Source organism: Colossoma macropomum, unplaced genomic scaffold (genome assembly GCF_904425465.1).
Source record: "Colossoma macropomum unplaced genomic scaffold, Colossoma_macropomum, whole genome shotgun sequence".
In the NCBI taxonomy this organism is placed as follows: Eukaryota; Metazoa; Chordata; class Actinopteri; order Characiformes; family Serrasalmidae; genus Colossoma; species Colossoma macropomum.
In genome coordinates, this window is record NW_023494792.1 from 18,729,794 (window position 1) to 18,753,990 (window position 24,197).

Below are 24,197 nucleotides of genomic sequence, written 5' to 3' on the forward strand. Positions count from 1 at the left end.
AGCAAATAAAAAACAGTAATTGTGCATTACATGCAGAAGTGTGTTCTCTGTGTAGAATGTGTTAACTTATTTTCACATATAAAATAAAAAAAAACGGAATTTGACCAAAGTACCCAAACTTTTGCATACGACTTTATATGTATGAACCTGATTTTCACCAATACAACAGAAATTATCAGTGCTTACCTCAAGCAGTTCAGTTTCTGTCCCTTCAGCACTCAGTTTTCTCATATCACTCATTAAACTGTATGATGAATAAGGAGTCCTTAAATACTGTTGATTTGGTCTGTCTCTTCCTCATGAATAGATGTTGACGAGTGTGTGACAGGGACACACACTTGCTCAGAGACAGAGAGCTGCTTTAACGTTCAGGGAGGATTCCGATGCCTGAGCTTCGAATGTCCTACCAACTACAGGCGCTCAGGCGAAACGTAAGTATAGTGAATTTGTTGCCAAATATATGATGTGGCATCAGATGATTGCGCGTACAGTGGCCCCAAAAAGTATTTGGACAGTTTGACCATTGGTAAACTTAACGGTTTTTAAGTTGCTTCATAGAATGTTTACCAAAATGATATTAGTTTCAGAGGAAACACTCTTTGATGGTAGACTCCCTGTGTGGAGAAAGCCTGGAGAAGAATTCAAACCGAAACGTCAAAGCCAAGGGCTGTTTTTCTTCCAGTGGTGTCGGTGAGCTTGTGTTCTGTGATGGGATCATGAACTCAGAAGGCATTTTTGATGGCAAACCTGCAAATGTCTGCAAATAAACTGCCCAAATAATAAGAATCTTTTGATCAGAATAATTCTTGAGAATTATTTGCCAAGAAGAATGCTGTTTAAAATAAATGCCACTTGATTTGACATTTTTTTTCCAACATAATTAACATAATACATTTTCAAATATCGCACAAATGTCTAAATGCCTTTTGGGCCTGCTATATGTTCTAAATTATTAAATAATGATAATAATATATTTGAGGTTGATTGCAGTGTATTTATATATTTTGTACACTGGAACACTGCATGGAATGGAGTAACAATGCCTTACATGTAGCCTGTGTACCTCTAGGGGCTTTAAAGCTAGAAACTGGAAAACTTGGACTTCAATACAGTTTAGGAAATCTGCCAGTCTTAATAGCAGAAAAAGCCATGCATGCTGAGCAATACATAAATTAATAAAGCACAAGATTTACATGCAAGACATAATATACTATGCTCCTTAGCATTAAGTGTTAATAGAACTCTTCATGCTCTGCTCACAAATGTGTTCTTTTACAGCAACTGTTGTGCAGCAAACAATCCATTCAATCTAGTTAGTCTTTCTTTAGAATGGCTGCCTAACATTAAGCCTCCAGCTTAAAACACTACACTGCTGAGCAGGACTTTTGTTGATGCAGCTAATCAAAGCTAGGCTGCAAATGACAAATCGTCTCTATAGGTTGAATGGGATTTTTCACAGTGTTCTGTAAAACTTGGCCCACAGTTGCAACAACATAATGCTTTTGTGAGCAGAGCATGAATAAATCAATTAAGAGCCCTGCCTTGAAATGACAAGAATTGGGCAGAATACTTCGTCACTGTGTATGACACTCCCTTAACCCCCCTTCCTTCACCGCATGTCAAGCACTGCATCGCCCTAACTCTTCCCTGTCTCCTCTCCTTCCCCCTCTTCTCTCCATCTCTTTGTCTCCCATTTGCAGTCGCTGTGAACGCTTGCCTTGCAATCAGAGTAATGAGTGTCTGGCCTTGCCTCTGAGAATAACCTACTACCACCTCACTTTTCCCACCAACATCCCCGTACCCACCAACATCTTCCGCATGGGCCCCTCCTCTACTATGCTCAGCGACAACCTCCAGGTGGCCATAGTGGATGGGAACGAGGCAGGCTACTTTGCTGCTCAGAGGGTAGAGAATGGAGGTGTGATAGTGGTTCAGGAGCCCATCACTGTGCCTCAGGACTTTGAGCTCTCCCTGGAGATGAAACTGTGGCGCTATGGAAGTCTCAGCACCTACCTGTCCAAAATACGAGTGTTTGTAACACAAGAAGACCTTAGCAATTTAATCCTTGAGTGAAATGAGGAAAAAATGATTAGTGAACTTATTAATTAGTAAACTAGTAGTAAACTCATTCATTCTGATTATCTGGATTAAGAGGTTTAGTACCGAAATTCCCCATATACCGTACAAATTGATAACTACAACTGATGTGCTGTTAAACATGTTAGATTCACAGGTAGGTTACTAATAGTGAAGAAATTTTGAGTAGTATCACAGTAGTAGACCAACAATAGTGGTACCATTGTGTTGAATAAAACAAAATTAAAATAGGTGAGTTTTCCATAGTGTCTTGATATTGAGGCAGTGTGTGATGATAGATGATATATTTCTAGAGGGGTTTCTCAGAAGAACATTTAGTGCTTTCATTCTTTTGTTGTCTGTGTTGTCCCATTTATGTACCATTCCATTTTTTAAAATAAAATGTATTTCGTCTAGTTATTTTTTTTCTCTTAGACGCAAATATAGTCAAAACGTCCAGGCATTAAAAAGATTTCTGAATTCTATTAGCAGTAGGGGAGAGTGGGGCACAACCTAACACACTTTGGTCTTAATAATGCCAGATGAATAATATTTTTATGCTAACAAACCTACACATCTCTGCTACCGAACAAAACATAAACTTTGTTTCAAGTATTCACTGTTTTTGAACAATTCAGCTGAAAGTGGCAGAAGTATAAACGTCACAACCAACACCATAGGTGAGGTTGAGTGTAACAGACTGAGGAGCTAGTTGCAAAAGTTGCTGAAAAATTAGCCGCAAACAAAATTAATTCAATACAGTTCTATTTGTTTGAGCCAGATAAGCTTTCCAATCTAAATACATAACAATATCTGCAACAAAATAAATATGATCAGTGAAAAGTGAATGTGCCAAATGTTTATTTTTGATTAATTTGTTAATAAAACACTTCTAACATATTGACTGTGTTGAATATATATGTGGATATTGCTTCTGTTGGAACAAAACCTCGTACCTCCATTTTTGTCGTTTTTCAGTTTTTTATATAATTTTAAAATGCCTGTTGCCATTTGCATTGTGGGTAAATCTCATGATGAATAGACCAAAAGAAACAGCCCAAAACAAGTTGGAAAAAGGTCTGGTGACATAGATTTACATTAAAGGTAAAGTATGTTTTCCCTATTCCAGTGAACTTATCAATTTGGAGATACGAGGTTCCAACAGCAGCGATATAGATTTTCTCTTCTTTGACATTGGGAGGCTTAGTTGTAACACTGCAGTACAGCTAACCGTGCAGTGTGGAGGCTGTACTTTAGCCTGACTAGCTCACAGTGTGTTCAAAACAGTGATCCACCAAGAGGGTTAATGAAATAAAAAAGAAGTGAATTCTGTATCTTATACAAAGCTCAGTAATCAAAAACAGTTATGGTACAAAAAATGGTACAAAAAATTTAATTGCTGTCAAAATTTGCAGATGACATTGCTTTGGGAAGGTGGTTAACTACATAATTGGTGCCCTACTCCCCCTTATCTCTGAATTGGGTCATCTCATTCTGTTTCTATAAAGTGTCAGTGACAGTGGTAGTTTTTTTAGGCACACTTTAAATTATGGTCATTACACTGTAAATTACACTGTTGGTGACAATTCCTTTGTGACAGTGTTTTGCTCATGTTCTGATAGCCTTGGAGCCACTAGATGGAGCTTTTGGGAAAAGCAAGTCCAGTGTTGTCTATTCATATGGAGATAATGGCAGCTGTGAATATCTTAAGAGTTTAGTCATTACTTTTAGTTTCTCTGTTGCATCCCACTTTAAAGAAAAACTGAGAGATCCTGTTCATACAGGGTTAATGTAAATTCAATAAAAGTGTGCATTCAATGACTAACCATTGACATGTTTCAACAGAAAAAAATCAAGGGAAGAAAGTTGAAATCCAGCCCAATAAGATGGACCCGACTGGTTTCTTACTGGACTGAACTGAATCGATTCAGCAATACTGATTGCACTCATCCATGATAATAGAGCAGGAAAAGCCTGTCTCAAGTGATGGAGTACTCGAAAGAACTGTTGAGTGAAAAGAGCTGAGACTGAGTTTTGAACACCATAAATCAAATCAGCGCTCAGGTTCTTCGGGGCGTAGGGCGATCACACCGCGAGAGGTGCTCTTCTCCTCACTGTCAGCCAGGGCCATGTCCTCAAAATCCAGCTTTTAAAAAGCATGGCCATGCTCCTCTTTTTTTTCCCCCCGCTTACTTTCTGACAGTGAGTTATGGGCCTCTGGGTTCTGGACGGTGGTCTGCACCAATTTGTGGCGCAGCAGCATCACCACTGCGCACCAAGAATGAAGGCCCACAGAGTTTGTGTTGGGGCTTTATCAACACTCTGACTATAAATAATAATTACCAGAGAGAGAAAGAAAAAAAAGAACTTATGCTTGACCATAAGGACTCCTGTCCAAAAAAAGTGATTTTTTTTCTTTTCTAGAGATGGAGAGTTCTTGCTTTTGGCCACGTGACTGCAGCGCAAGATAACTTTGATGGCCTCGTGCAGCGTCCCAAGCTGCCATCAACCCCCCATGCACTCAACCTGCCTTTGATGTCTGTGTTTGATGTCACTAGATATCGACTTCAAAGTGGCAGTTCACCTCAGGGTTTTATGTCCTCATGAATCCAGCTCATGGTCCGTCGTGACGTTTCCCGCCCGAGAACCCGCTGGACTCTCCTGTGCGTGCCGTGCACGAGGCGTGCTATTATAAGTGAGGAGAACATCTTGTGGTTTTGGCTCTGCTCTAAGCAAAACGTGGACCCGCCCGCTAATTGCTAATTACAAGTCCATGCCCAGTGGTGGCTTGACTTTTCTGTCAGGGGCTTCTCCCCTCTCAGCATGAAAGAAGGCCCGTAACCCAATCCAGGCCTTGGGGTTTAGCTCCAGCTTCTAGAGCCCGATGAAAGAAAGCAGCGATGGAAGGATAACTAATCACAGTGGCTCTGAGAGATCGCAGTCCTAACACCACTGGAACACTGTGCACTTTCTTTCATGAATTAGAGGCCAAGTAGCCGCCTGCTTTTATGTGTGCGTGTTGGTGTTGTTCACAAATAGAATGAAATTGTTGAACAGTCGTTGGTAAAGAAATCCAGTAACAGTCTGTAAATGTCAGTAATCGCATCAGGCCAGCTCATACAAGCCCATCTAATTTCTGTATGGCATCAGCTTGCAATCATTTGCTATGCATCATGGCGCATGGGGTAGATCAACAAACAGATGATGCAGGTGTGTCTTGGGAAATGAGCAGAATAGTTGTTCAAGATCTTCATGTTTTTGAAAAAAGATTATGCGTTTTACACTTTTACATCTTCACTAATACAATTCTGAGGACAAAAGTGACCTTACAGATGCAATGTCTCACTTTGTGACTCTATTTTCATGAGTTGGAGGACTCCTATTCCAGGGAGAAAACCATAGAGGGAACATGGCCGTTTTCACTCACATTGTCCCGGCTTTCTACTACCAGAGCTGCCTCCGATTATCCAGAGACACAAACAAAGTCTTAAATAAGCCCATTGCACAGGCCTGCAAAGACAGGGGAGTTGTCTAGTCAGGCTCTCCAAGGATATAAAACTCCCTCTGCCCATAAATCCTACACATGAGATTATTGGATATGAACGCTGGGACCGCTCCACAAAACCAAATATTTTCTTGAACAGGCTTTAGATCAGTGTCAGAGCTTCACCCTGACAGGCAAAATGCATTGAAACTATGAGTGGCTAACAGGAAACTTGACCACCAAAGTCTCTTTCCTGGTGTGATTTTTGGCCTCTTGTTTGATTCTATTCTGATTCCTACCCCCAAAACATGATTGTCTAACTTGCAGGTCCCATTTTAAGAATGCACACTATTTGTGCAAATAATATTTATGTAGTGGACATTTCACTCGCCTGCTGGGCATTGGGTTCTGTGGTAAGTTGCACTGGAAGGCTCCCCGTTGTTGTGTGCCCCCAGTTTTGAAAGGATTTTTTTTTCATTCCGTCACCAGCTGCCATCAAGACTTGTGTTCTCGTATGTTGTAGCGAATAACGAAGATTGATAATGACAGAGTAGGAATCTGTGTTAGATCAGCGTTTGTCCAGTGCAATGCTTTGTGAAGGCATGCTTTTTCTCCTTCTCTTTTAGCAGAGCAAGGGTTGATCGCTCTGACACCATCCGCTGTATAAAGTCCTGTCAGCCCAACGACATCACATGTGTGCTGGACCCTGTTCACTCCATCTCACACACTGTCATCTCTCTGCCCACCTTTAGAGAGTTCACCAAACCAGAGGGTACAGTATATATTTCACCCAGAATTATTCTGGATCATAATTAAGATGAGTTTAGCAAAATTGGGAGATATCATTTCATTGCTCTTGGAGCAACAAGAACGAAACTAATGTACCTATCATGAATAATTACTTTTATCATTTAGCATTTGTTTTCATTGGCCATCATCGTTTTGGATGTTAGTTTGAACTCCTGGTGCATCTAGCAAAAAGTGCCCCACTTTATTCTACCCTACCCTACTTATCTTGTTATAAATGCCTATCTACAATGTTATGACAGTTTTCTACAAGGGCACAAAGTATTAGACTGATTGTTCATCACTGTATGTACAGAAATACAAACAAGGACACAAATTGTTATTGGTGTGACACACCACACTTATGAAGCAACAAAGGCTACTTGAGTGCTAATAGCTCCCCTTTGTGGAGGATTTTCAGCCTGCTAAACACGCGTGAGTGAGTGATTGAGTTACAATCCAGGTCCATGAGGTGCTAAGCAACTTAAAATAATAATGTTATACTGCATATATCTCCTCTGACAAAAACGTTTCAAATGATTCTGTTAATGTATATGCCAAAAATGACCTTCAGGCCAAATGCAAGGAATTCATTGTTGTATTTTTTTTGTTCTTATTTCTGTCAACAGAAATTGTTTTCCTGAGATCTGTACCCCCATCCCATCATCCACACATGGACTCCCCAGAAATTATCTATGACATTCTGGAGGGAAACGTCCAAAACTCCTTTGACATCATTAAGCGTTTTGAGCATGGCATGGTTGTGGGTAAGTACACTCTGGTATCTGGCTAACAATGCCTAGGGAACACAGACTGAACCCTGGGGCCCCATTCTCTGAAAATTGAATTTGCCTCAAGTGGTTTTCTGACCTAATTTTGCGTTATGAAAGATTCTCCCGCCTTTTTTTCTCTTTTAACAAACCAGTTGCATGTGTGTCTCTGTGTGGGAGAGAAGGAAGACAAGACTGGAAAACTTGGAAACTGCGTGTAGATGCTTATTCCACTTAGGTGTTTGTGACACCAGTCTTCCAATGTTGGTTCAGTTGATGATAGCCTTTAAGAGTCTCTTGCATCTTTTGTGGTCGTCTCAGCCTTTACATGGCCCTTCTGGAGGAAAGCTGTTCATGTTCTGTGCATCCTTTTAGATGAGTGAGGCCTTTTTTTCACTCACTAAGTATATGGACTTATTTTTTCTCTCTTGTGGCAGAACTGACTTCACTTGACTCTGTGTCTGCTTGCTTTGTTTATCCAGGGCTGTTTGGAAAGATCACAGAAAGGTTTTCAGTGACCAAAAGGTTATTGTTGTTATGTCTTCGTACAAGAGGAATTGGAAGGGCTAACAGTACTAAACGTATTGAGGTGAACGTGGTTGAGACTGACAAGAAAAACCCAGAAGACATGGACACTTGAACTTGTAGCATATGAGTCAGTGTTTGTTTCAGAAAGCTGTCTAATTTCAGAGAATCTTTATACATATGCACCTGAAGAGGTGGTTGGAGCCATTATCGGAGTGCCACTGTTTTATGAGGAGTCCACAGGAGCTTTGATTTGAGTTTTCATGCTGATCTGGTACCACATTTGTCATTTCTTCACCATAAGCCTGAGATTTGGCTAACCCTTCAGTTTAATACTGGTTTTAACATGCCTTTGTCAACTTCACCTCATAGCTCGGAAATGCATGACATGTATGTTACTCTGAGTACAAGGGGAGGAGGGACTGGCTTTTCAAGAGAACTTGAAATGGCCCTCAGCTAGGCTTGCTGCAAAAAAAGCTTAAACCAGCATTAATGCCATACACTGACTTTGCTGGTGATCAGCCATGTTTCCCACATGCAGAGTCCTAGGGCTTATGCAGAGTGAGCTGCGGCCCTTTGTCATGATGAGGCTGTGGACCTGCAGTGGCCAAAGCATAGAAAGAGGCATCAGCAAGTCAGACACTGCCTAGCTGTAAAACAACTAGCATGTTTCAAGTGAGCTAATTAGCTAGCTAAGCAAGCTTTGTAATACAAACTGTTGAGAGGTCTGAGCATAACATACATAAACCTTTTCAATTAATGCCTTTGTTTAGCTTAAGCTTTGGGTTAAAAAGCGATTTGTATTGCCCTTCTTTTTTGCTGTTTAACTAGCCCTTAGCTTGCAAACTTGCAAGCTAGTAACATCAGCATAAAGTTACATCAGCAGTCATGTATAACAGATGGAGTTACTACATAAATCCCATTTTGGGACCATACATAGTTTTGCAATATTAACATTTCATTGTTCTGCTAATGAATAGTCTTGTGGGGCCAGACATGATCTCGTGAAGAACATGCATATCTGGGAACAAGTTGTTAAACTTTTGTTGCTGGATTGCAACAAAAATCTGCCCCAAACAAATTACCCCAAATTCCTCTAGTCCATGCTCTTTTAACGTCCGGAGTAATACATAACACAAGCAAAACAATCTAGCTAGGGAAATGTTATCGTTGGCTAACAGAACAGTTTTTGCCTTGTGAGAGATAATGTTTACCTCACAAAGCATTCAATTAGAAATTTCACACTTAGTTTGTTCCCACCCTATTAAGTACACATTCCCAACCAACACTTAGTCCAAAATTTCTCATGGTTCTCCCATGATATTAGGACTAAATTTCAAATTGCTTCCTACTCCCTAGTGTGCTATGTCATTTATGAAACTCTAGGTTTTAAACCCAAGTACTGCACTATTTGTCCAGTAGGGAATTGTGCAGATGTCAAGGTTGTAACAATAAAACAACCTTTTTGGTTCTATATAGAACCATTTTCAAAAAAGATCTGCACAGAACCATATACAACACATTCTCCTTATGTGTTTTTTTTATGTGGCTAACTACAGTTGTATGTCTGTCGCTGTTTTAAGCTGTTTGGATATTAGTGTAGAAACGTATGCTGCTTTAAGTGCCTTTACGTTAAATACTGTATATTCCCTTGATTTCCTGTTTAGTGGCAATTATGATTCAGTCAGAATCACTACATTTGACGAATCAGTTTTTGGTACTCCAGGAGGAGAGAATTTCCAAAAACATCAGTATACAGATACTGTGCTCTTTGTGCTTTTGGACAAGAGTGTAGTGAACTGAACACTTGGAGGTAGAAGTGTCTTTTCAAACCATCACCCCACAAGTAATGCAGACAGCAGGCAGACGTGGTTCTGTGGAATGCTAACATCATGTCATGATATATATATGAGTGTGTGTGTGTGTTCATGAAACATCCGCACTGATGATTCATGCAGTTGCTCATTGTTACATATTGTTTTCTCCAGTCCTCAGTTTTGTCTGGCTTGGCACTAGAGCTGTAAAATTTGGTACCACATGAAAGCCCTTTCTGCCTTTATTGCAAAGAGCTCCTCATTAGCTGAAGACGGCTCTTCCAGAACCGTTTCCCACATGCAGAGTCCCAGTGCTTATGCAGAGTGAGCCGGGGCCTTTTGTCACGATGAGGCGGTGGACCTGCAGTGGCCAAAGCATAGAGAGAGGCATCAGCGAGTCAGACACTGCCCAGCTCTAAAACAACTGAGAAGGATAAGTCATGAGAAAGCATCTGGAATAAATTTGCAAGCTTGCACAGAAAGTCTTCCATCCCATATCTCTTGGGTATTTGAGGAGACTAAGGACTTAATCTCATTTATGAGTTGTGTCACTATAAAGACAATGCTTGTTCATACTCAGATGTGAATGGGCTGCTTGGGTAATTTGGAAAAAAGTAGAATGTTTCCAAAATGTCAGACAAAGAGATGCATGAAATTATTTTCCACTGACATGGCAATTAGTCACTGCAATTCTTGCACAATCTTATTAGAATTTCATTTGGTGAAATATGGTCATTAAACTAGGATGAGTTTGCTTGTTGCAATTAATGTAAGCCTGTGTTCTCAAATGGTCACAACGCAGCACAGCTAACTGTTGTGTCTGTTCGGACAAACATGACTCAATTCTGGAAGGCCTGGATAATTAGCAGATGACTTGACTAAGACAAGATAATTGCGGTAACTGGAATTTTTTTTTTCCAGTTTTGCTTGTACGTCTGCATATAGCCTAGTTAACCCTTAGAGGACACAGTTATCATCGCCAACAACAAAAGCATGGCATAATTTGATATTAACTATTTCTCACTCATAGCATATTGAAAAAAGCAGAAAAAATATATCAGAAGTACAGATTCTAAACTTCCAATCATACTAATATCTGTATTTGTAGTGACAGTTAGAAGAGGAGCTATTTTATTATGATTAGTTAGCATGTGGGTCATTCTACCATTGCAGTGACAAACAAGGCATGAAAACTTGTAATTCAACTGTAGAACAGTTGTAACACTACTGACTGTAATACCACTAACAAAATTAAAAAAATCTGATCTTTTCTAAAATATGGTCCACTACCACTTTAGTTTCAAACCAAGGTGTCATGAAGATGTCAATGTAAATAAATAAAATAAATTTATCCAAAATATGATAAAAATTTCACAAACTGTAGACTTCTCAGAGTTAGTAGTCTTCCTTCCTTTGAGATATCCATAGAGAAAGTGTGTGTGTGTGCGTGTGTGTGTACACAAGCCAAGTTCCAAAAAAGTTGGGACGATGTGTAAAATGTAAATAAATGTAAGACTCATATTTTATTTACAATAGAATGCAGAACACATATCAGATGTTGAAAGTGAGACATTTTACCACTTAATGAAAAACATTAACCCGTTTAGAACTTGATGGCAGCAACACATCTCAAAAAAGTTGGGACAGGGATAACAAAAGGCTGTAAAAGTAAGTGGTACAAAAAAAAAAAACAGCTGGAGGAGCAGTTTGCAACTAACTCACATGACTGGGTATAAAAAGAGCATTTTAGAGAGGCAGAGTCTCTCCAAAGCAAAGATGGGCAGAGGTTCACCAATCAGCAAAAAACTGCATCTAAAAATTGTGGAACAATTTCAGAAAAATGTTCCTAAACATAAAACTGCGAAGTATTTGGATATCCCACAATCCACAGTACATAATGTCCTCAAACGATTCAGAGAATCTGGAGAAATCTCTGTACGCAAGGGACAAGGTCGATATTGGATCTTTGGGCCCTCAGGCGGCACTGTATTAAAAACAGGCATGATTCTGTACTGGAAATCACTACATGGTCTCACGATCACTTGCAGAAATCATTGTCTGTGAACACAGTTCACCGTGCAATCCACAAATGCAAGTTAAAGCTGTATCATTCAAAGAAGAAGCCATATGTCAACAAGATCCAGAAACGCAGCCGTCTTCTCTGGGCCAAAGCTCATTTAAAATGGACCAAGGCAAAATGAAAAACTGTTTTGTGGTCATCAAAATTTTAAATTCTTTTTGGGAGCCATGGATGCCATGACTCAAGAGAAGAGGGACCTTCCATCTCTGATGGTATGGGGTTGCATTAGTGCCTATGGCGTGGGCAGCTTACACATCTGGAAAGGCACTATCAATGCTGAACAGTATATAGAGGTTTTAGAACAACAGTCTCTTTCAGGGAAGGCCTTTCATATTTCAGCAAGACAATGCTAAACCACATACTGCATCCATCATAACAGCGTGGCTTTGCAGAAGAAGTGTCCGGGTGCTGAACTGGCCTGCCTGCAGTCCAGACCTTTCACCAACAGAAAACATTTGGCACATCATGAAACAAAAAAATCCGGCAAAAAATACCCAGGACTGTTGAGCAGCTAGAATCCTACATTAGACAAGAATGGGACAACATTCCTCTCCCAAGCTCCAGCAATTGGTCTCCTCACTTCCCAAACGTTTACAGACTGTTGTTAAAAGAAGAGGGGATGCTACACAATGGTAGGTAGGTAGGTAGGAAGGTAGGTAGGTAGGTAGGTAGGTAGATAGATAGATAGATAGATAGATAGATAGATAGATAGATAGATAGATAGATATGTTTCTGTAACACCACAGATGACAAAAATACTTGAGCATCTGTTAAGTCACTACTGTGACATTTAGATTTTCATGTAAAACAGCTAAGAAACACCAAAATAAAAAGAAAATGAAGAAGAACTATAATAGTTTTTGTAGGTTATTTAAGGGGCAGAACAAAGAGTACATGGACAACTGCTTTCTGTGGTTTATTGTTATTTTGAGCTTATTTTCATGGCTTCAAAGTTGTGGGACGCCATTTGCCACCGCAATGGTAAAATGACCCATACAGTGAGTGTACAGTCTTGTTTCACAGAAGGACTTTACATTTTGCCACGTTTCATCTTTATTTAACATTGAAACAAACAGAAAAATGAAGAAAATTTGAACCTGCAGATTTGAACCTGTCGATACAGAATGTACATTGAATGTAAATGTAATTCATTTCATAACTCAGTATGTAATTTAATACTTTATTACATAATTAGCAGTAACGACTCTCGACCTGTATGGGTTAATATGAAATGCTGGAAAATTATATTCTGTTCACAGCATTAATCTGAAAGACCCTCATATAGGAATTCATGTGATGGGAATTCTTGGTCACAAATGGATGTGGCTGAGAGGCATTCTGCTTCTTTGTTTGTTTGGGTTTTCCCCATGCTGAGCAGCACACAGAGGGAGAGAAAGCATCAGTTTTCCTCTCGCATCCATCACTGTCCACGAGAAGGTTTCTCATGGCACTCACGTCTGAGTGAAAACACTGGCAGTGTGAATCGTCAGAACAAACACAGCAGACTTCAGTCTTGCTGAGGTACCAACACTAAAGTCAGCTTTGAATTGTGGAACCAGATGAGGTTAGCTTAGGCTCTTTAAAGTATACATTAACACTCATATCCTGCATTCGTTTTATGTGGACAATGTTTTAAAAGTTAAAAGAAAGCAGTGAGCAGCCTCTGAAACATTGACATTTCTGTTTGAATATAGCACCATATATACCATATGGATAAATCATCTTATATCACCATATGTATCTCTCTACAATCAGTTTGTGTGGTACAGTTACAAGAGAAGCGAGCTGCTGCTTAAGGATGTTTTAAAATGTCTTTGCTCAACAGCACCCCCTCTGAATCTACCTAAGAAAATACAGGCTTTTGAGGTACTAACTGTTGCATCAGACCTTCTTCACATAGCCTAAGAGATGGCGCTCATATCACACTTTGGTGGCCGGCATGAAGCTTTGGCTGGAACCCCAGTGACGTAACCCCAGCAAAAATGCAGGCCTGAAGAAAACCGTGCACTGTGGTGTTTCCCCTCACTGCAATGAAGGGAATTTGCCAACTTCCGAAAGAGCAATTGTTGGAAAAATTAAAGCAGTGGCATCCTTGCTTGAGTGATTCCCAATTTGGCTACATCATGGCCTGGATTCAGTTTAGAAAACCAAGATAAAAAAAGTAAATAAAAAAATTCCAACTACTTGAAACATCTGGTTGGAATATGCACCTGTGGTCTGAACCGACTCCAAATAATGAAATAATTTGCTATGATTCAGTTGGCATCATAGTGAAAAACGAAAGAAGAGACAGTTTGTCTGTGTTCAGGTATGTGTCGCTGGCAGTGGCTACTGTCCTTCACACACACCAGAGGAATTTTAGCTAGGCGTGTCAGGCTGTTTGAGTTTGTGGGTGGTGTGTGGGGTATTTCCTTGTATCTGCTGCTAACTTTGGCTTTTCTTTGTGGAAGACATAAACTATGGTAACATTTAAAGCATGACAGGAAAAGTAATTGAAACAATACCTGTGACAAGATACCCATGTTTTATATGCTGTTTGAGAAAAGAACATTTTTTGGTACCACTACAGTTTCAGGTTTATACTAGTCTTGCTTCCAGCTGTCATGTGTTCTGTAATGATGTCTGGATTTGATACAGTATGGAACTGAGGAGAGTTAAACTGATTTGTTGCCCACACCATGCATGAAGACAACTTACAGCAGTAAATCCTGCCTTGTCACATCTCTGTGGTTTTCTGATTAAGTAGAAGATTGACTTCTACTGGAAACATGCTCCACTTTCACTAAAATGAAAAGGCTCCTTCCATTTCACTGATAACAGAGGGAATAGGGTGCCTCCCCAAAGCTAGACTTGAGCAGGCCGACATATAAGCCTGTGGATGCTGAGCATCACAGAATGAATCACAAAATGGCATCATTAGGCATACAATAAGAAGGGCCAAGCCCAAGAAGTCTCTTCTGCCTGTCAGAGGAGGGACTACTGTAAATAATTAAAGTGGGGTTTCTCTACTCCGGTGGTCCACAGCCCCCACAGACACATATCATTCACTGACAGCATTCAGCCAGGCAGCCAGGGCAATCCATCACAGCTGATGTATCATCTGCTACGGCGTATCCAGGGGTGGTGGCCGCAAGAAGGACAGGAAGCTTTATTTATGCTACAGCTACTACAAGGGAACAAATGATCTGATCACATGCGATTGGAAATCTGTGGTTTCATAATTTGATCAGCTAGCTTTGTAATTCAGAACCTCAGGGATCACAGTAGCCCATGACCACAGGTACAACACTAGACGGTACAAGTCTGGTTTGTAGAGTTGCATGGGAAGGAAACATTCTCAGTTTGAGAGAAAATGTCTGACTGACAACTTATGTTGTTTTTCCATTCCTCCTTAAACTCTTCAGCTTGATCAGTTTCAAAGATGAATCATAAAACTGCATAGGGTAGTCTGAACACTGTTGTGAGCAAACACCCTGATTGTGCAGCTGGACATGATGGTTCATTGCTAATTGAGCTTGAGATACCAAACCACACTTCTGGCATTTCAGGGAGAACAGGCAAAAGATATGTCCCCTTTACAGTTGCTGAGGGTTGTTTGTCTAAGGCAGCCACGCTGCCCCTAGCCCGGCTAGCCAGGCCTTCTGTACCCTACTGTGGTGTCCCACTGGGGGTAAGCTTACTGGGCTTCCTATTGTAGACTGAGCCATGGTATTTGCCATCTGGGCTTTTTCCAACGCCCTTTAGTGGATAACACGTTGGCTAGCGTATCATTATCCAATACTGCGGTGAGGCGACTCATACTTCGCATTTGTCCCTAGTGTTAAACCTTCTCATTACAGGCCCTGTCATACACTTCTTCCCTTAGCTGGTGTAACCATAAAACCAGAAATTGTACTGTTTACTTGTAACCCTTCAATAATGAAGCCTGTTTAGCCATTGGGAATGATAAATGCTTGCTGGCATTTACCTGATTTTGTTTTGTGGTGAGTATTTTATACTACAGCCATGCACTATTTTATCTACGCTCTCCGTGGCATTGTGGGCTGAGCAGGACAATACAGGTTTATGGAGACAGGCTGCATGAAAAACAAATTGTGTGAATGCTGATTTGAGTCAACTGGCCTTAACGCTATATCTAGACTTAAAATAGAGGCTCAAAAAAATGACTTCACCATCAGTCACATAGAACTATCGGATTTGAGCTCACAGGGCAGCCAAACCCTGCACAAATTATATTAGTTGCTTCTCTGTATGACTTCACTATTTTTCATTAATTGAGAGGAAATAATGGCATGGGCTCTGCATTATATAATCCTAATCATAAAGTGATATACCAACCATCTGGGCATCTTCAAGGGTGATTAACATCACCATTTCAGCATGAAGAGGCACTCAACATTGTTGTGAAATCACCAGTTGAAGAAACTGGCTAAATATTCATCAAAGAAGGATTGATGGTACTGTCACAGCAGGGGAGAGACCCACTTGACAACTGGCTATTCAGCCAGCATTAAGGGGTCATTTCAAAACATTAAACATGTAGTTTACGGTTTCAGACTCACAGTTTGACCTTTTTATGAGGTTTGATTTGGTCAGAGGAAAAATCCTTAGAGGTTTCGAGGTTTGTTTTTGTCCCTCTATGGCCACCCTTTCATCCCTCTGATCCCTGACCGTTTTGTGGTTTAGAAAGCCTACACTGATGTGGTCCAACTAAGCTTTAAGCTCATCTGTCACATTTAACTTAAGCTAAAGGTCATTCCGTGACCAAACATTATAACTACAACTTTCTATTTTCATAAAACTGCAGTTTGAATAGGAATCAAGTATTGGGTGAATTGTTCGATATCACTTTACAGGACTGTCCACTGGTATAACCACACAGATATAATTTAAGAGCAGAATATAGCTGCTCATAAAGGTGCTTTTACATGCCAAAATCAAAACAGGTACAGGCCTGCAAGTTTCAACAAAAAATAAAAATATTTAGAAAAAATAGACCTCCATCCTACTGACTGGTTATAATCGTCACTTTATTCATTCAGAGACCTCCAGTTTCTTCATGCGGCTTCCACCCCATCATAGCGATGTATATGTTGATCCTAACATCATACTTCATCTCATATACATGTATATGTATATGTGTGCACAGTGCAATAAATTTTACGCAATCCCTACAGTACTCAATTCTCATATCAGTGTAGTACAACTGCATAATTGCATAATTCTCATCTGCATATATTTTTGGGTTCTATATAGCACCAAAAAGGGTTCTGCTATTGTTACAATGTCAAGCTTGTATCAATAGAAGAACCCTTTTTATTGCTATAAAGACCCCTTTTCAAAAAGGTGCTATATAGAACCATCTACAACACATTCTCCATCAATCTTAAGAACCCTTTATTCATGCAAAGTTATTCATGAGTGTTCATGGTTCTATATAGAAAGAATCCTTAAAGAACCATCATTTTTAAGTGTGTACTACATAAGGGTTTTGCTTCAGAAATATTCTCTCATTGTCTTTCACTGGCATGCACGTTTGTCGGAAAATTAACAGTACCTTTTTGATAAGCTCTAAATGCTTAATATGCCGCTGTGCAAAACCTTTGCTGTCCCTGGAGGGCCGGCACAGTTTAGTTGCATCTGTAAATTTACAACAGGGCTTTAAACACCATTCTGATAGCACAGTGCTGCTGTTTCTCATACCCAACATTTTTTTGCCTGCCACATTCAGTTTATGTCATACGACGCTCCAGAGAAACTGTATGATAAAATACTCACCAGTAATGTTAGCTTACATATCACAGCTTGTAAGTCTGCTCTTGATTTTTATGTATGGCACTGAAGATATATCATAACAAAACATCTGTACTATAAAAGCTTTGATACTAAAAATCAAGACGATGCGCTTTGAGGGTCTAGGTTTATCGAAAACTGACAAAGATTCATGGCATTTTAAGTTTTCCTGGCTAATTAACTGATATCACACAGTGTTTATGCACAGTTTGTTTTTTGGACTATGTCACCATTCTGTGTACATGTTTTCACAGTCAAGAAAAGAGAGAAAGCAGATTTGCTGTCTATCATAGCCACCTAGCCAGAGTGCTATACTTTGGCAAATCCTAACAGTGTTTGGATGATTGCCCAAATTCCACTCTTAGTCTCTCCTAGTTGAACAAATGACCTCGGGAATCTGATACCTTACATCGATTCAAAGTCCGACCCCTGCCAGAAAACAAAAGCCTACAAAAGAAATGAAAGAAAATGAAAAAAGCCTGCAGCCATGGGGTTGTTTTTGTTGCCACGTCCACAATCACTCTGCGATCTGAACTGCACACAGTCCTGATCGGGCAGAGAATCAGAATAACTTTATATATACTGAAAACAATCCTGATCTGAGCTCTTCCATAAATGACAGAGCAAAAAGAATACATGACATCTTGCCTTATGAATTGCTGTTGAGTGTCATAATGACTGTGAATTGCTGCATATGAGCAACGCATTCACAGAGTTGAAGATTCTAGTCTGTGAACTTTAAACTTAGGGTTTTTGTCAAGCATGCCTGGAGCACAGTGAGGGTGATCTGTGCAGAGTGTGCTCATTCACAGCTCAGTAAAGATTTAGAATTGACGATGACAACAGGGAGGAATGCCTGCATGAGTGCATCGCGTGACTGCGACAGATGGGCCTCATTTACCCTGCTCTTCCACAAACAGCAGGGCTGATGCCAGGGAAGCACTATGAGGATCTGCCTTCCAGTATGCTAACATGCTAGCTGCCTTTGAGTTATTTCATTTCAATGGCCAAATAGTGGCAACTTGATTTATTTCAAATCTTTGCTGGTTGCTTGTAATTATTGAGCAGCTTGTGTACTGTGTGGTGGAAGTTACAGCTAGCAGTTTCCATTTCACTTTTTTTTACAATAGACCTTTTTGTTCAGAGCAGAATGCATGGACGGGGTGGAGAGGGAGAAAGTGTGGAGAAAAAAGTGGGGAGTTTGCTCCCCGGCTGCTCCGTGTAGAGTGATGAAGTCTGTGCAAACAGGACAGGGGTATATAGTGTCACCAGTCGTCCACAAAGAGAGGAGTTGCTGACAGCCTGTATAAACAGTGCATTTTCCCCTCCTTGTAATCGCATGTTCACTTAAAAAAGATTTTCCGACGCATTCTTGGCACATTTGGTCATCCTCCGAAAGGGTGTGTTCTCTCTTTTCTGTAATGTAGGGTGTCTAGTGTCCTCAGGGAAGAGAGGTCTTTGCATTTGTTTTAGTAATAATGTACTTAAGGCTCACTTATATCACATAACCTCGATGAAAGCCTATATTATAAACTGTCTTATCAGTTTTAAAAGCCCGTACATCACAGCTGCAATATAACTATTCATTATGGTGTGGTCCTGACATACAACTGAACATTTTCCAAAATATAAATGTTATATCAAAACCTCATCTAAAGCCTTTTATTCTGTTCGTTTCTAGTTTTTGTTACACCATTTGAAAATTCTGGCTGCCCTCTACACTGTGCAAGCATTTCATGATGAATCGACCAATTAAAATGGTCCGAAATCACTCATCTTGATTGTCATCTTGTTAATTTGTAAATCTTGTTAATTAAGACACATTAAAGTCAGCATGAGTGAGAAATCATAACAAATTTTCCTTCAGTATCGTAAATATTTATGTGGGAATGGAGGGAGGGGGAGGTTAACATGATATTATTAGTTTGTATTTCTCTCTTATTTGTATTTGTTTTATTTTTCCCTGCCTGCTGGTGCAACATTAATATAATCAATTTTGACATAACTCTGAAGTTTTTTCATTCTCTTATAAGTTATCAGTTTGGAAAGGTTTTGTTATGACAGCAACAATATATTTTAATCAAGGTTCGAATTGTGGTGGAGGTCTTGTTGGGGTTCCCTGGTGGAAAGTCTGACAATGAGGTGACCTATATATTGTATATTAATTATTATATTTTTTTACAATATATTTTTGCAAAGCTTACCCCTGCAGTTTTTTTTCCACAAGCATTACTAAGGAGGAATCTTTTGACTTCATATCTGTATCAATACACATGATTTTTACCCTTAGAAGCTATCAAGAAAACATGGCAAGTAGGTCTAGTAGCCTACTTTTTCTCAGGCAACTAAGTAAAATATATTATTTACATAGTAAAAGCATTAATTTAGCTGTTACCAGGCAGGTTTTGCAGGTCCCATAAGAAATAAAACCAAATTATATTCAGTTTGCTGTACAAAAGGGTAAAATTCTGGTCACATGATGGTCATTGCACAAAAATGCATTATCACATGATGAGATAGGCTGGTGTGAATGCAATACATCCCATGTTCTTGAACACACTACAAAATAAACTCTTTGTCATCAAAAGCATTTGTTAGCTTATGGCATGGCTGGTAACAGCATTTATTTTCTGCCCTATAGCGGAATGCAAAACATTTTCCTCGGGCCACAACAAAGAGCACAGCTTAACCATAGAGCTAACTGGAGCTGTAGTTTTATATGAATGATCTCTGACTCGTAGTTCACTGAAACAAGTGGAGAAACTGTGGAAAGTGCAGATTCAGTCCAGACCACATTAGAGTCTGTAAGCAGAACAGGAGATATTTTATTAAGATCTGAATTTGATGTTCAATTCAATGTGAATCAGTGCACTAGATGGTATGGTTATGTTAGGAATTCAGGCTGGATGAGTTTATAGTTTATCTAGTAGGAAGAATCTAATGGTGAAGAAAACAGTCACCTCATGTAGGGGCTTTCATGTTGTCAGGAAATACACATTTTTTCAAGGAAATAATGCAGGGACCACCACGTTCAATTTTGTACCTCTTATGGGAGGGGCCATTTACCCCCCAAGACCTCCCTCAATCCGAACCCTGATTTTAGTATTTTTCCAGGATGCTACTCCTTTTGTATGAGTTAGTTTGAAGCTTTGTTTGATTGTTTGATAATGTGACTTTGTTCTTCTTAGGTGTTGTCAGACAGGTGAAGCCGCTGGTTGGTCCAGTGAGCACAATTCTGAAGCTGGCTATGAATTACGTCACAAATGGAGTCGTCTCTCATCGGAACATCATCAACGTTCACATCTACGTCTCTGAGTTCTGGTTTTAAATAAATCAGACCTAGCAAATGAACTAGACCTATCAGTCATCATTTTAGGTGTCCATTTATAAAGCTTTACTATGCACAGGTATGCACTTACACTATGTCTAATGGCAATTGTTTGCATGCCTTAGGGTGGTATAATGTATAGCTATAAGCCATTAAGTCCTCCAGTTATTCCTTGGTTGCAGGTTATGTGAGTAATCGTATTACTGATATGTAAATGGATACCTAAAATACAAAAAATCACTTTTGACCAAACACACACACACACACACACTCACATTTTTGCATAAAGAACACGAATGCAGTTCAGAAATGAACATTGCATGCACTCAGTTTCATCCTGTCATAGAAACCACCATGTTTTAATCTTCGTTGGTGAGGAAACACCACTTTGCTGCTCTGTTGCTTTTTATTGTATGATCAAAAAGCACATATTTTTATTATTTTTGTATTCCATGCATGTCTTTGCTGCAGTTGCCTTTGGGAGTTAGATTGAAGGCACTGAGAGTTGATTGAGAGTTCACCTTTCTGGAAGGTGGATCCGAGACGACCATTGAATGAACATTGATTACACATTCACTGATTGTACTCTTGTGTACACAATAACTTTTCTTCTCATTATGTATGTTACACAAAGTTTTTCATTAAAAACAAGTTTTATTTCCAAGCTGTTTTCTTTGAGCTAAAATATGCCTGTATGTAAGCTACTGACACAATATGGTGAAACTCAAACCCAAAAGTGCCCTTATAGTATTAGTTTCCCTGGTAGAAATGAGTAATTCAATTATTTTGCATGATTTGACCATAATTTAGTTGGGTTGTTTCAAATCATTAGTAAATCAAACTTTCCATGTAACTTGGCTTGGTTGCCTCCACAAATAAAAGGCCTTTTTTTCTCATGGGTCAGTTTAAGACATACAGTGATGCCAGCACAAGTTCATTAGCTCCTGTTGTACATAAACTGACTGCGATTCAGGCATGCTATGATAATTGACATTATGAAGTAGTGTTCATTTCTGAGCTGGAAAATGCATATGGTACAGAAGGGTCAGAAAGCTTATGCACGACCACATCCCTTCCAGCGGGGGCCACTGAACCGAAACTGTCTTTTCTCAATGTCAGGGGACATGAGGCAAGCAGCCCCAGCTCATTTGAGCAGATGGAGGGACTGGCCTGAACCATGGCTGGTTAATCATCACTGTGGTTGGGACAAAAACGTTGCTGACCAGCCCTTCAAAGACAACGGAATGAAGTCCTCAGTACAGTACAGGGTCTAACCGTGCTCAGAAGATAAGAATGCCAGAAAGTACTCTAACAACCATGTAGATAACAGTTATTGCATCCCCTACATGGTCATTTTACAGGAGAAGGAAAAACATTTTACTTGAACCCTACTACATAACACTGACATAAACATTACATTACTAGTAACTGCCATGACAGATGCCATAATGTTTGATGTGATGACAGCTAATGTCACATACTAATCTTTGCTGTACTGTAGTTATCTGTCATGATTTCAAACATTATGACAGATCGTGACAATTAACGGTATGGTAACATGACAGAATATGACATGCCACTGGCATTGTTATGTCAATGTTGTGTAGCAGAGTGTTACTGTGTCACAGTGTTGCCACAGAAAATGTAATTTAATGTACATTCAATTATATTTTCCCTGTAATTTTGGATCATTCCTATTTGTCCTTTGTTCATCATGAAACATTCATGGGTAAAGAGCGGTAAAGGGCTGCTGGTGAAAAAACGTTATGAGGTTTTGACATGACAGCGGCAATTTGTATTTTCTATCATTGAGAGAATGAGAGATAAAGAGACATGTGTTTTAAGATCTTTCTGATGCAGTTATGCTATATTGTGTGCAGATTTCCCCTTCCCTTATAAGAATCTCTTGTCTCTTACATCTGTAACGTGACACTAAACAGTAAACCACAAATGCATATGACCTCAGCCAGCAGAAAGAGAATACCCCCCCACTGCCACCAGCACCACCACCAAAAAAGAAAAAAAGACCACATGTGGAGTAGAACAGAGCCAAATTCTCCTTCCTTCTGCCATGCCTCAAGCCTCTGGTAGCTGCCACAGGGGGAATCAAATTGTCGCTGGATCAGAGTAGGAGAAATGTAACTGCAGTGCAGCTAAACCTGCTGGGCGCACGTGTGTGCATGTTTGTGTTTTGGGACTGTGCTGTGGCCAGATAGTGGTCAGGGCATGTGTGTGTAGGCGTGTGTGTGTATGTGTGCGTTTAGACTGTGCTGTGGCAGGGTGGTGGTCAGAAGAGAATGGGAGGCTCTCTGGCTGTGGAAAAAGGTGAAAGGAAAGAGAGACGGAGTGGAGAGAGAGAGGAAAGGAGGGATAACGGTGAGCAAGGTCCAGTCCTGCCAGGGTCGCTTGGGAAAAAGGCCCAGTCCTAGAGCAGGCAGATTGCGCAGGGTCGTCTAAGTTATACACACACATTCCCCAAACACATTCACACTCCTTGCCCTGTGCTTTTTCCTGGCCAGAACCCCTGCCCTCTACCGCAACACATGTTTTAAGACATAAGTGAGTTCTTTTAATAAAAATGTGGGGGTATTTCTCCTCTCTGGTTTTACTAACCATTGTTTCTCATTATGCTGAACACAAAAATGCAGCCTTTAGGGCAATACTTCAGACACATGCAGCTCTGCTGTGTCCTGCCTGACCAATACTTTAGAAATGAGGTCACAGGTATGTTCTTTAAACATGGAAAAACCTAAAAAAAAATGGCCATTGATAGCAAAAGTTTGTACATCCAAACCTTTTTTTCCTTAGATCAGTTTACTATTGCTTTGTACAGTTCTCTTTTGGAATTGGAGTAGAATGATTGATTCTGACCAGATCGAGGGTAAACAAAGTGTCTAACAGGGCTATGTTCTAATGCCCATCCTTTCTGGATCCTATCGGTTACATTATTCATAATAAAGAAGCATGATGTTAATAAATGCAGAAAGCAGCATTTAGCATAGAATTTTCTAAAACACTAAATTCTGTTTGACCTGTTTTAAACACAAGAAAGTAATAATTAATATTTTACCTTATGAAATATGTTTCATTCATTCATTCATTCATTTATGAAATATACACTCATTCCACATTTGATGCCTGCAACACCTTCCAAAACAATTAGGTCTGGAGCATTTTTACCACTGTGTTACATCACCTTTTGTTTTAACGACACAGTAATCATTTGAATCAACAGCAATTTATCTGGTTTTCAGCTGCACAACTCCTTTGCCTTTCTTTGTCATATTTTACGTTTCACAATATGGCACATATTCAATGACAGACAGTTTGGGACTGCACTCAGGTCAGTCTAACATCTGCACTCTACTGCCATGCTGTTGTAATTCATGTTAAAATAAGCATGCACATTGCTGAAAAAGACATTGTGTAGAAGGCAGCATATTTTGCTCCTCAACAAGTACATATCACCCAGCGTTAGTAGTTCCTTTACAGATGTGTAAGCCCCCATACCATGACAGACGCTGGTAACAAACTGGATCGT

General features: G+C 39.8%; 1 protein-coding gene across 1 annotated transcript in view; it reads left to right on the forward strand.

Moving 5' to 3' along the window:
- The window catches only part of fbln1 (fibulin 1), a 41,058-nt gene extending 19,738 nt beyond the window's left edge, over positions 1-21,320 (forward strand). The window contains 4 exon segments of the mRNA XM_036576379.1: positions 308-431; positions 6,190-6,332; positions 6,976-7,113; positions 20,517-21,320. Of these exon segments, the coding sequence (XP_036432272.1) occupies positions 308-431; positions 6,190-6,332; positions 6,976-7,113; positions 20,517-20,656 (545 nt within the window). The 3' untranslated portion in view covers positions 20,657-21,320.
- Positions 21,321-24,197: the final 2,877 nt, after the last annotated feature.